This window comes from Triticum dicoccoides, chromosome 4A, assembly GCF_002162155.2.
Source record: "Triticum dicoccoides isolate Atlit2015 ecotype Zavitan chromosome 4A, WEW_v2.0, whole genome shotgun sequence".
Taxonomy (NCBI): Eukaryota; Viridiplantae; Streptophyta; class Magnoliopsida; order Poales; family Poaceae; genus Triticum; species Triticum dicoccoides.
Window position 1 is genome coordinate 483,325,602 of NC_041386.1, and position 13,540 is coordinate 483,339,141.

General features: G+C 47.5%; 1 protein-coding gene and 1 long non-coding RNA gene across 2 annotated transcripts; one reads left to right on the forward strand and one right to left on the reverse strand.

The window, feature by feature from the left end:
* Window positions 1-1,782: 1,782 nt before the first annotated feature.
* Window positions 1,783-3,502, reverse strand: LOC119286318 (B3 domain-containing protein Os11g0156000-like). Its single transcript, XM_037565693.1, has 3 exons — window positions 2,648-3,502; window positions 2,363-2,555; window positions 1,783-2,262 (listed from the first exon to the last, which is right to left on the reverse strand). Exons 1-3 carry the CDS (start codon window positions 3,279-3,281, stop codon window positions 2,250-2,252), a joined length of 840 nt encoding a protein of 279 aa, XP_037421590.1. The 5' UTR covers window positions 3,282-3,502; the 3' UTR covers window positions 1,783-2,249.
* LOC119286319 lies at window positions 2,485-6,562 on the forward strand. The gene is made up of 3 exons (XR_005140384.1): window positions 2,485-2,590; window positions 5,377-5,479; window positions 6,225-6,562. It is a non-coding gene; the product is annotated as an uncharacterized LOC119286319 (long non-coding RNA).
* Window positions 6,563-13,540: the final 6,978 nt, after the last annotated feature.

The window sequence follows — 13,540 nt, forward strand, 5'->3', positions numbered from 1 at the left end:
CCTGTTTTTCTCAAGGGAAGTACTGTTTCTGTACAAAAGCAGGCGTCTAGAACTACTAGCTGGTGCCGGGGAAAACGGCAAACGATGCATATAACTACAGTAAGACATGAGCATTCATCAGGCCAGCCCGTTCCTTGTGGACCATGCTGGCTCATGAGCCTCACCTCATGAAGGCAGTGACTTATTTGGAAAGCAACGAGATCCAGTGGCTGATGCCTGATGGGTGCATCATGGCCAGCATATTGTAGGTCCAGTTTGTGGGTCGATCAAGCCTCTGGCACCCCGTTTGCATCGTGTGGGTGGCCATTCACTCATCTGATTGATGCATCCTCGTGGCACTGTTGCTCATGTTTTATTTGACGTTTCTTCCATAGTCCTGTTTTTTTTTTGACTTTTCACAATAATGCTACGCAGTAGGGCATAGTTAATAGGTTTTGTTCCCAGCTTAAAAAACTGCAGATTTGGCTGCAAGTCTTTACGCAGATGATGCGATTAGCCTGCACTTTTCAGTTGCACCTTCTCGGTATGTGCTACATGGAGTGAGAGTCTGCTTTACCATTATGGCACTCACATGACCCATTTGCGCTAATGCTAAGATAGATTGATTTTGGTGTTCAAAAGTGTTAATCATGTAACCCTGGGATAAAATTTCATTCATGCTTTTGGAATTAGTGAAAGCTTTGCCCCTGCAGTGCACATGGCTCGTGTTTCAGTAGTGGGCAGGAAATCTGGCTGTTGATACAGTAGTTAGCCTGCTAGTTTTAATCATCATTTCCACAGTTGATCAGTCGAATGATCTAGGGCCTTGTTTAATTAGCTTGTCTTGGTATTCTCCACTAAGTACATGCATGTATGTAGCAAGACCTACTTCTCAGGCAACTTGCACCTGCAATCTCTAGTCTTTACAACAAGTGCTTACACCAGATTGGTGACCTAGGTGTTAGGCTTTTAATCTAGATTCTCCAGGCACTTTATTTTAGCCTCGGCGTGTTTTGCAAGCTGGCAGTACGGCTAATCTTTTATGGCTGGCGACGGCTTGCCCTCTGCTAAGACTTGAAGAGCAGGTATCACCAAGTCAGTTTAGCTCATGTTCCTTCAGCATCTGCTTTGTAACATTGACTGGTCATAACAATAACATGTTGTTTGTCTCATGCTGGTTTGTTTACATAGGCAACAAAGCTGGAGACATAGCTCTAATTTTCTTTTGGTACATGTTTGTGAGGAATCATGCTGGTTATTGGAGTTTAGCGGCCTTTTGTGTCTGGACTTGGTGCCTGTTAGACCATCAGCTTAGCCAGCCTTTTGTTTCAGTATCCTATTAGGGGAAACTGAGCCCACTTGCACATTCATCTTTTGTTGAACTTTTCCTCCCCGAGGGAACAAAAAGGTTGAGACCGACCACTAAATATTAAGATAAGGGAAAATCCGCAGATGTGGGCATCATTTATGCTAGTACATCATTTTTTAATGTTGGGCATTTGCTAAATTTTCCTTTCATGAAATTGTTAGAGTGGCTATCTTTCCATCTATTCACATGAATCAGTTCATGCCCGGCATGGACATGAAAAATATCCCTTATTCGCTTATTCCTAACAGGGCCTTTTTTTGAAGCGGAGGCAAAAGATTTAAAGTAACAGAATACATTGCTACTTAATCCTTGCACCTCTAGTTGGGAGTGAAAGCATTGAGCCTATTGATTGCAAAAGTGAAAGCAGTTACACCACCACCAATTGATTGCATGAGCTCTACCACAGTAGAACTGTACAGAAAAGAGAGGGGAGAGAACAAAATCCCAATGGGGATGTTTCTTGAGCAGGCAGGAGAGGATACATCAGCTTCAGAGGTTCTTCTTGGCCCCCACTGAAGCACTCACTTACAGACATGACACATACATACACAAGTCTGTCTCTCTGTCTAGCTCTCTCCCCCTCTCTTTTTCCTGAATCCTCCCCTAACCCATGCCTGCCGCCGTACATCAAATGGTGTTTCTGGAAGACAAAAAGGGGGGAAAAGAAGAAAAAGAAAAGGGGCGATGAATGGATGGATGGATGGGTGGATGGAAGATTGACTGGGGAACAAGGGATCTCCCCACTTCCTCTCTTTTCCTTCCACGGGTCAATTCAAACCTGTCACTTGGTGCATAGCAGCAGTAGTAGGCTGCTGCTGGTGGTGGTAGTAAACTTGTTCCACCGCTGGTTGTTCAGCTCATGCAAAGAAAGGCATGGCATCAGATCTCCTCGTCATCTTCTTCATGAACTGCCCCTGTCATGTCAAAAGTTCTTGATTGGTCAATTTTCAGAATTATATGTGGCTACTTGTCGCGATCAGTGATGATTCAACTCATTGATGTTTCAGTACTGACCAGTTGCTGGGAACTGGAGACACGGCGGCGTAGGGGCTCTGGTGCACGTAGCCGTACATCGCCGGCGTCGCGGGCACGGCTTCTGCCTCTGGCTCTGGCGCGCAGTCGAGGTTCACGCCGAACAGCCTGAGCCGGCGTGTCGGTGCCGAGGCTGGGCTGCAGCTCCTGGTGTCTGCGTCCCACTGGGATTCTCCTGCGATTGTTCATTCACCAGAAATGGCGTTAGAGGTATGAAATGGTAACGTGTCTTGTTTTGTTCCTCAGTTCATGCAGTCTTAACCTTACCTGCATGATGCATGTCGCTGTGATCGTGCTCTGCTGAGCGACGGTAGGCGTGGGAGGTGGCCGGGCTAGTAGGGTATGAGGTGGATGTGCTGTAGCACATCGGGCTCCATGGCTGCTGGTGCTGCTGCTGCTCCCTGGGACTCTGACCAGACGCTGGCACGACATGCACGGCAGGCGGTGGTGCCACTGCCGTTGGTGCACTGACGTCGCCGCGACGCCTGCAGCCGATGAAGAGACGGTCGCCGGTGCCGAGGCCGCGCACCCTCTCGAAGTGCACGACGTCGCCGGCTTCCAGATGCTTCTCCTTGACGTACCGGCTCCAGCCCTTGGTGAGCACGTAGCTCTGGCTGCTCGTCCAGTACGAGTACCGGAACCGCCATGGCTTGCCGGCCTCGTCGTCGAAGGAGAGGAGCAGGCCCTTCTCCCCAGAGTCGCCGCCAAGAGGGAAGCACCTCTCGGCGTGCTGCTTGGGGATCACCAGCCTGTTGAGCTTGCCTACATCGCTGGGCGTGAGGGCCTTCTCAAACAGGTGCTCCTTCTCGTAGTGGTACTGCTGGTAGTGCAGGTTCGTGTACATGGCCACGCCCCATGGCCATGCATTGGGGTGCTCCTGGGAGAGAGGATTCATGGCCATCCTAGCTGCTGCTGCTGCTGGGTGGAAAACGTGTTAGGCTCTTGTTGTCTGTGGCAAAAGCTGGGACGATCGATCGAGTAGGAGTAGCTAGCAGTGGTGATGGTGTGTGGTGTAGAGAACCATGCAGATGTCATGGGCAGGCATTTATAGCCTACCAAGGGGAGGGAGCTTTGGGGGTGCCCATGTGACGAATTAATATTTTCTCTGGTACATGAGGGCTCATCAGCTCAGCTCAGTGCATTTTGATCTTGGAGGGAGCATAGTATTTTTAAACCTAGGTAGACAGGAAGAATCAAAGTGAAGGGCTTCAAAGTTGCTGGGGTTAGAATATATTTATGTGTGGTTTCTTTCAGTGTGTAGCTGCTGCCGATGCTGAGGTTAGAATATGTAGTTTCGGTGTGTAGCTAGGTGCTGATGAGGAATGATCAGGTGGTGGTGCTTCAAAGTTGGTGCCTCGCCATTGTGGCCTAATCACAGCCATCCAAGAGGTGGAGTAGAATAGAGTAGGCCCTACCACTGCTTCCATGTGCCTTGGTGGTTGGAGGCTATGTGTGAGTAACCACTGTCATTAGCTTCCCATTTCCTCTAACCAAGGAATATATTCCAGCTTTCCCATTCTATTTCCAAGTATCTAGCCTCCCATTTTTACCTGGCTCTGGCAGTCGATTGCCAATAGGAGTCCATTCTACCATGCACTTTCAACTGAATAACATGCAGTAGTAGTAATTGACCGACATGATGGATTAGCTGGAAGAGATGGGTTGATAATTTGGCAGAAATTTATGGTTTATACCACCTGTGGTCCGCTTGGAATAGCTGGTAGGCAATTACTTGTTCAGGTCCGTCTTGGTACTGCCTGGCCTCGCCGGATGTGACATTTGAGGGCGTATGGACCGTGGGATTTAAGTATCATGCGCTATCATGTGGTACTAGCACCAGACATTTTTATTTTTCCATCTCAGATTCAACACAATCAAGAGTCCTGCCAGGTCTGTGTAATTGAATGCCTGGCTGACAACCTAACCGAGCAGAAGGACTTGCAAGCAAGGTGCTGGTTTTGGCTGGATTCTTACACAATGGCTTCAATTTAACTGTAAGGTAGTACTGGTGTTATTTCCATTTGGTGCAGGACAACTCGTGTCATAAATAAATCAACCGAGTTCATGGCTGGGCAGTGGGCAAGTAGGGAGGAGTGGACAATTGATGTGCGATTGAGAGACCAATTATTTCGTCCTACTTATTAATCTCGCAAGTTTAGCATTTTCTAAGGTAGATGACACGATTGTGTGTCTTCTAAAATTTCGTCCTGCTTATTAATCTCGCAAGTTTAGCATTTTCTAAGGTTGACACGATTGTGTATCTTCTAAAACTCAAACTCTGTTTCTGAAAGTTCAGTCCAACTTCTAGTAAAATAAATTCAGTCCAACAAACTAAACCCGCTTCGCTGGTGCGTGCTGTCATAGTGCTACTACAATCCAGTATATGCGCTACAGTACCTGCAACGGTCCAGGAGGCCATGATAACCTGCCTCTCTTGAGGGTACAGAAGGGGGGGTTTTGGTTGAATGAAATGATTTAATTTCTTGTGTCCTAATAAACATTGGGCGTTTGGGGAGCACCTATGGTTGCTAAAGGATTGGAATCACAGGACATTGGGTGATCTGTTTTTTTCTTTCTTTTATAAATCTATAATGGCAGATCTGTATCAGATTCCATAAAATATCAGGGACAAAATCCGCGATGTCGCTTTGCTTGCTTCTTTGGAGACAGGCATTCCGTCACATGGTTTTGGGGGAAGCTGTTATGGCTAGATGCATTGTGTGCTGACTAATGCATGCATGCTTATGTTAACTGTTATTCAGTTTGCCAAACTTTGGAGGAACCAGAGAGGTCATTTTTATGTTAGGGTGTACTGTCAAGAATCTAATCATGGCAATGATTTAACAGATCTAAACAAATCACCCTCCTGTTCATTTCATTATCTTTACTCCTGCCCCTGCTTTCTGTTAATCCTGCCCCAGAATAATGGGGGGTATACATGTACGTGATCATAATCTCACGTGTCCTTGTCATTGCCTCTTCTGCTTTCTGTTCAGCGTTCATGGTGATGGTGCTTCAAGTTCCCAAACGCCGGGATGAGAACTGGACCTGCACAGAGATCGTGCACCCTTCTCCAGTTCCCAACGGACTGTGAATCAGGTGATAAGATTTTTGTCCCCAGTTAGTCTCCACTATGGTGTATTTGCGTTATCAGTGTCTACAACTCGCAGCCCTTATACTTGCTCCTATTTTATACAAATTCCCAGAAAATTATATATTATGTAGTTTTCTGCGTGCATGCACAAAACTATGCAGTAAAGAAAATCGAGTCTCAGCGGCTACATGATTATATATACTTAATCGCATGGATTGACCTGGTTAAACTACAAGCCCTATGTTTAGCTCTAGGTGTGGTGCTACGCAGAATTGGATTAAGCGCTCACTATTTTGTTTTGGGAAAACTGGTAATACGCGCATTATGCGCACGCATGATATGTCTAGTGGAATTTAATAGATGCTTGATTGATACGATTTCCTTTTCTTTTAGAAGAATCAAAAGTTGGGTGTGCAGTAATGGACTAGTATACCATAGACAGTTAATGTTCTCCTGTCGACTGCATGTCTAGACTTTGGCCAAGAATCAAGAACGAACTGCAATCATATATACGTAAGTACCTGCAAGTTGCAACTTGATTTTACTATGTGTTTGTCAAGGAGTGGCATGGTAACTACAATAATGTCAGTCATATGCCAAACACATTGGTGTAGTGCATGCACTTGTGAATTTTGACCAAGTGTATCATACTTAAACATGACCATGAATAGGGACGAGGGAGCCACGCTGCTGGTCCTTTTTTCTTAACTCAATGATGCAGCTCACCTGCCCAATCTTTTGATAATGCAGGTTTGGTTTCTCCATGCACATGAATGAGTTGGTATCCCATGGAATTGAATACAAGATAACTCAAGATAAGGGGACACATGCTAATGCTCCTAGTTTAGTTATCCCTGTGGTCTCAGCTCCTTTCCAAGAGGCGATGCATGTTTTGCCAAGTTCATGCAGATGTGGGAGTAGGCGCCTTGAGTGCGGCATGTTACTCCCCCCTATTCACAAATATATACATGCCACCATGGGAAGTGTGCAATTAAGCATTGCCAATCTTGGACCTTTTAATATTGCAAAACCAAAGGGTATCCAGATGCCTTCATTTGAAATGATAATTGCCCCTTATGGGGTTAACGTTCGGATGGAAAATATATTCATAAAAAGAAACCCAGCATCCTAGCTGTTTGCTGACATATCATTACCTCTTGGAGACTGAGGCTATGTTAAAAGGCTAAAATGTCATGTCAACCTAATATGTAGAGCATTATGATTGCATTAGCTTAAGAGCCATGAACCTATGGTTTCTTGCATCTAACACTTTGTGGTGATGGGCTGGCGAGCATCTACAGTGTGCTTCTGTTTTATCTAGCACTGCCGCCTATTTATATCCTTGTTTTAAGCAGCCGCCTGTTTACATTGAAAACTCATTTCAAGATTCCACTGCATGGTTCCCATGGTTTGGACTTTGGAGTGATAAAACCCTCCAAAATTAGTTGAGCTCGTTTTGTCATGGATACTTTTGTGTTTTTATAGAGAGAATCACGAATCACAATTGTTTACCCTTGTTCAATTCATTTTATTATAAGATGTGAGCATTCGTGTATTGGGACCATGGTGCGCACAGCTGCTTCTACCACCATTCTGCATTCATTGCCCGTCTGTGCGTGCCTCCTAAATTTCTGTCCCAGGAAGTGGTGCGAGTGTGTGCAGCTGCCTGACGGGGAAATATCCTGTGCTCCCATCCATTGAGTGATACGGTGCTACAGCACTTCATGGGGCGTTGGATCTACAGGGACTGGATCAATTCAGTCAACTATTTACACATGCGCCCCTGTAATATTTGCATCTTCCCCCTCAAAAGAAGCATGTGTTCTCTGTTTCTCAAACCAGCATGCATGATGAATTTTTCTAAAGACCAGCATGGACTACAGTACAGTCTGGTAACCTACATGTTGAGTGACTGGGTGCTTACAACTGAATATTTAAGTCCCAAAATGCATCAAATGCTACAATTAGGAAATATACAGTGGAACAAACATCCCTCCTCGTTTTGCCACATACATCCAAACATCCCTCCTCGTTTTGCCACATACATCCATAAACATCAAGACCAGGCAACAATAGATATTAAGCGAAGCAAATAAAATCCTACAAGTGAAACTAACCGTGATGGTTTTATTCAACTCAAATATAAGGAACAAGACATGGCGAAACAAAGGAGATTTCACGACACTAGTAACGCCTTCAGAAAGCATGTTGTTGTCTAGTAAAGCAAACAACAGCAGTACGATCTTTGAGATTGACAAAACACAATGCAAGCTGGCCAGGAAATTGCACATATATGTAACAACAATTATAGTTCTGATGTGCTAAACTCAACAGGGTGTTACTCCTAAAACCAAAAGGCACATATTGCCTGTAGTATTACATTACTCATGCCAACTGCTAACACACATGATTCCCCTAATGTCAAGATGATCATGTTTCTGCTTCGGAATCTGTAGGCCCAGCCATCTGGTCGTTAATTTTGCATGTCATGTGAGGGGCAACCCATACGTGGAGCCAACATATTCCACACATGAATGTTGTTTTCCCGATGCTGAAAGCATGCACATCATTGACTGGAACATCTGCCCCCCTACAGAGCAATAGTTCCTAGTACTCGGTGGCACAGCCTTGCCACAAGTCTGCTTGCATTTCTGTTATTCAAACATTAGGGCATCTCCAACATTAAACCATCACTCCTAGATAAGCAATAGTTTTCTTCCCCCACGATAAGCGCCTAGTTAAGCACTCAGCATTGGAGATACCCTTATTGGGCCTCATCTGCTAGAATTTAGTCAATCGCTCGACATGACTTGGTAAATATCTAAATGCTCATTTATTTGGATCATATGACCAGCTTGACTAATAACGTTAGGCTGTACATGTGGTTTCCAACTACTATATGTAACAAGTAAAAAACAATATTATATGTAAGAAACATCATATGACACTCTATAAGAAAGATTATGTATACAATTCAGCTAGAAAGGTTAGGAAAGGAAGCAGCAGCCAACATTTTAAACACTGCTAGATTTCCTGATTAGCAAGATGCAGTAACCTGAAAAAGAACTTGGTCTGAGTAGCAAGCATTGTTCTAATTCTGCAAAGATTAAAATACTAATGCATATATGTGCTCCAAACTAACTTTACCATCTGCTGAGATTGCATCACGGGACATCAATTTATCATAACTACAGCTAACATTAGATGTAGCCCCATTTGCATAATTTTTTCATTTGTTCGCATACAGTTGCGACAATTGGCCTTGAGTTCATAATTTTACCCACATCGTGGCAGATCTCCAACCATTAAGGCCTACATTGTGGATAGCAATTCACAAGACTATTAGAGGGTGAACTAACAAGGGCTGCCGTCGGGGGCGTGGTATCCCACTCGAGTGACTCGGTTAGGAATAGACCGAACCACACCGACTCTCGCATCGCGGACATCCAGTCCTAAAATCAAATGGCCCAGATGCGTATTACGAAATCAAAAAAATCAAACACGAGAAAAAGGCACATATGTGTAAAACAAAGGAGGCGCTGCCCCTTAGCTGATCTTCGTTGCCTAGGATCCCCGGATCCAGCGACGGCGAGGACAGGTCGGTCTCGGCTCCCATGAAACTGACCGGATCTGAGCTAAGGAATCGACAGGCGCGCGAGATCCCTAAGGTTGCGCTGGATTTAGGCTAGCAAAAGTGTATGGGGCATACCATGGTGGTCGGCGCCGGTAGGAGACACGGCCTAAACGGCGGCGGTGCGAATCGTAACTGAAGAAGCAAACAGAGCAGAGGGATATGCACTTCGTCGCTGAATTATGGAATAAACCAGGGTCTTTTTTGCACATTGCAATGCCAAATGAGTCTGCTCAATCCTGTACCTCCAGTACAGATCCAACGCCCCACATGGTCTTGTATCACCGTAGCATCTCATGCACCGTATCACCAGATATCTACCCCCCTGACGCCCCTGACTGAACTGAATCTGCGTCCGCTGCAGCGATCTTTTGAGCAGATCTTCGTGGTGCGGTGGGATTGGGAACACGCAAGGGTGAGGTGAGGTCCAGACCAGCAGACGATCTAAACAGGGCTGGACTCTCTCCTTGCGCACTGAAAGAGTGACGTGATGGCGAAGAAGGTGACGGATGAGAGAAGGAAAAATGTTTCGTTTTCAGATGCCTTTAATTTCCCCTTGCGGAGCCAACATGCTGTCACAAGGTTGTCGATATCGGTATCGGGGTACTGGCTAGATCATTTCGGAATTGTATGATCGTATCTGCAACGTACTGTTGAATCATATCAGTATCGGCAGCTTAGGGTTGTATTATTATTCAGAAGATGGTTTGGTAGAATCATACTGATATCGTATAAAATACTACTAAGATACGTATCCTCCAGTCCAGTCAGCAGGGACGAGGAGAAAGAAGACACAGAGAGAGCTAAGAGCAGTGGATCAAAAGCATCTGGGTCTCTTCCCTTTGTTCATCCTCTAAGAAAAGGTGGCTAGGTTTCTGCCTCCCGTCGGCGGCGCCGCTGATCTCCCACGTCTTCTGTGGCTTTAGGGTCATATGTGCACGGTGGATCCCGGTCCTTGTCGGCGGGAGGGTTCTATTTTCAGATGCTTCTTCAAGTTTTTTGTTAGAGTTTATGTTCTGCTTAAGAAGACTCAAGAAGACGAGACGGCGGCGGCTTCTTGAAGATGAAATAAGGTTCTCCCCGCCTAGCCTCTGTCCCAATGGTGTGTCTAGTATTGTCGGTGGATGTGTGGAGGTGTGTCTCCGGTGGATCTCGCGAGATTTGGTCGGTGGTAGTCTTTGGTGGATCCGCTCGGATGCAGTCTTTGCTCATGCGTCTTCAGGTTGGATCCTTACTATCTAAAATTCTCTTCATGGGCGGCGGTTGCTGTTCTGAGGCCTTATCACAACGATTTCCCGACTGTCTACCACAATAAGCTGTGCCCGGCTCCGGTGAGGAAGGGGCGATGACGGCGGCACGCCTTCGGCTCGCTTCAGTGCTTGTAGTCGTCGCTAGGTGGTCTATGAATCTGGATGTAATTTTTATTATTTCTGATGTTTGTTGTACTGTCATGATTGAAGATGAATAGATCAACAGTTTCCGCAAAAAAAAGAGCTAAGAGCATCTCTAACAGACCTTGTATAATTTTAACCCACATAACGCATTTATAGTTCGAGAAGGAACTATTTTGCAGGGTGAAATCGTACGCTATAGAATAGACCCCGTATATAAAACTGCATAATTAAAAAAAAACTTCCGCGGGAGAAATTGCAACCACATTGATCATTCATAGTTTATCAGATACTACATGATCCTAGATACATTCTACTACTACTACTACTAGGGGGGGGTGGGGATCTGCGGGCTCGAGGCGGCTACCAAAACGGACGAGCTCGCGGTGGCGAGGCCGACGCGGTGGAGGAGCTTAGTCCTCCTCATCGGAGCTGACGAGGTCGACGTACTTCTCCCTCTGCTCCTCGCGGATGCGCTGCCACTCGTCGTCCTTGTCCTTCGCGGCGAGGTTGGCCGCGACCGCCTGCTTGAAAAGGAGGTCTTCGAGCTCCTCGTCGTGGCGGCGGCGCTCCTTCTCCTCTCGCAAGCTCCGTTCGAAATGGCAGCCGCGCCCGCGTCGACATCGGCGATGAAATCTTCGGGCCCGACGACGCCTCGACGCGCGATCTCCTCCGGCTCCTGCTTGGCGGCAACGAGCTCGACCTCCTCCGGCTCCTGCTTGACGTACGACAAGCTCCGCCCACTCCCTCTTCATGGGGAGAAACGCCGCGCGGGAAGAGGAAGAGCCAACGGTGGAGGAAGAGCCCACGGCCGAGGAGGGCGTCTGCCCATGCCGGCGGTCGTACTCCTCCGTCTCGCGACGGAGGAGATGCCGGCAGATCGAGGCCTTGGTTGGCCCATTTCCTGGCCGCGCGCTTTCTCGCGCTGTCTGCGCGGACACATCGTTCGCGCTCGGGGTCGCCGCCCCCGCCGGAGCTGCGATCGGAGCTCCACATACGGCCCCACATGGCGGCTGGAGGCAGAAGTGGGCTCACCGACGGCGAGAAATGTGAGGGGTTGCGGCCGGCGAGGGGATAGGGTTTCGAGCCGTATTTGCCCCGCAAACCTGTAGTTATACGTTTTTGGGGGTGAGGTTTGCGGGCCGCGGTAAAAAAAATTATGGGCCTGACGACTATATGGACACTGTTCTGGCCAGAAAATTAGACCGATCTTATATACCTGTCGGAATTATGCGGGTTCGCGCGTTATACGAGGTCTACTAGAGATGTTCTAAGCATGGTGAAACTAGGGGGAATTTGCTGACGGTCACGTAAGCAGTTACTTGCCGCTAGCTCATGAATAGTAGTCATCGCAAAACAACGTACCATGCGCGTACGTTTCGCAACGGTACCGAGCCGATTCGTTGTTTACGGTTGAGCAAACAGTGGAGAGTAATGGTGACGATGAACAAGGTGAGGTGTGCGTGCCCGTGCGAGCAGTGCGCAGGCACAGTGGGGGTGTGCTGCGGACTGATGGCGTGTTGCAGGACGCTGTGTGATCCATGTCCGGGCAAAAGGCACACCCGGCCGGCCGGCCGGCTAGCAGGTGAGTGATCGAGTAGGTGACCGCAACGCAGGGAGGGGCAGGTGCCGTGGTGTGCCATTGCCATTGCCTTGCCACGGCGCGCCATGAGTGCGTGCACGCCATCGATCACCATCAGCGGCAGCGGCAGCTACAGGAGCTCCTTTTCCTCCCCCTGGCCCTGGCCGGCCCATGGCAACAGTTCGCCGCAGTCTGCGCATCGCACGCGGTTGCTCCCCTCCTCTCCTGGTCCCCGTGCCCAGCTGCCATCCTTCACTTCGGCAGCAGCGCATGCGAAGTGACTTGCACTCCTCCTGGCCCTGCGCCACGGGATCTAAACAGCGATCCCCTCTTTTTTTCCCCCACTTAACCGAATAGAGAGGTCTCGTTCTGACGCTGTGAAACGATTGATCATACCAACACGTAATGGAGTACTAGTCCCTAGATAGTGAGTGTATGATACTCTACAAAGCTCAATTTAGAAGATATTTGCAACCCTTGAAATCCCCGGTAATTTTACCTGAGTTCCGCGTTAAACAGGCATCAGTTAAAGCCTTGCATCCTGCTGCAAGATGCATCGTTCATCACCGCGTGTACTACCCGGCGACTATTCCCCTGTTCGAATATGTCAGTGTCATGATCTCATCCCTGGCCGGGCCGTACGTTATACCACTGTGTGCCCACTCCTCTTTTTCTACCCATGTGACGAACAGACGACGTGCGCCAAAAGTGAGCCAGTGATTATTTCCCCCCACCTGTTGCAGGGGGTCTCCGTCAGACGAGGAACGTGACACCTGAAACTCGTGTGCCAGGCACGGAGTGACGTCACCGGACCCCACGCGCGGGCCAGCGTGGGCCTTTTTCTGCTGTATGAACGGATCCGGCTTGTCAGGCCCGCGTGCTGGCTACCTCGGCTTGGCTGGAGGCTGGATCATGTTCTTCAGTTCTACGGCAGCTCCCTGACACATCGTTCTGATATTATGCTGTTGGGATGGAGTTTTTCTTTTTTGCGGCGTGCTGTTGGACGGAGTCACGGCGTACAGAAAGTGTAGGAGTGAAAGACTGAGAGCAGATTAAATGACAGTCTCTCTTTCTCTCTCTCTCTCGAGATGTCGACCTCGATTGTTATGTGTTTGTTGTATATTTGCATACAGAAGATCACAAATGTCACTTGAACGATAACATCCATTCAAACATCAGTGAGGTGGGTCTGCTTGCTAGCTCAACAAATGGGACATGTGTTTTTTTTTCCTTTTCTTTTGGAGAATAATAATTCTTGTATTACTCAATCAAGGGCTACAATCATGTTTGACAATGTTTAGAACAACCCTCCGGACCGGACCCAAGCCATACAACAGTTCGAACTTGAGACCTATCAAAATCTGTCAACACATAGCTAGAAGAATTCCAAGTACGGCGAATAATATGAGCAATACAGGAACTAAGTTCGGACATACTCTCCTTGATCTCTCTAATAAGAAAA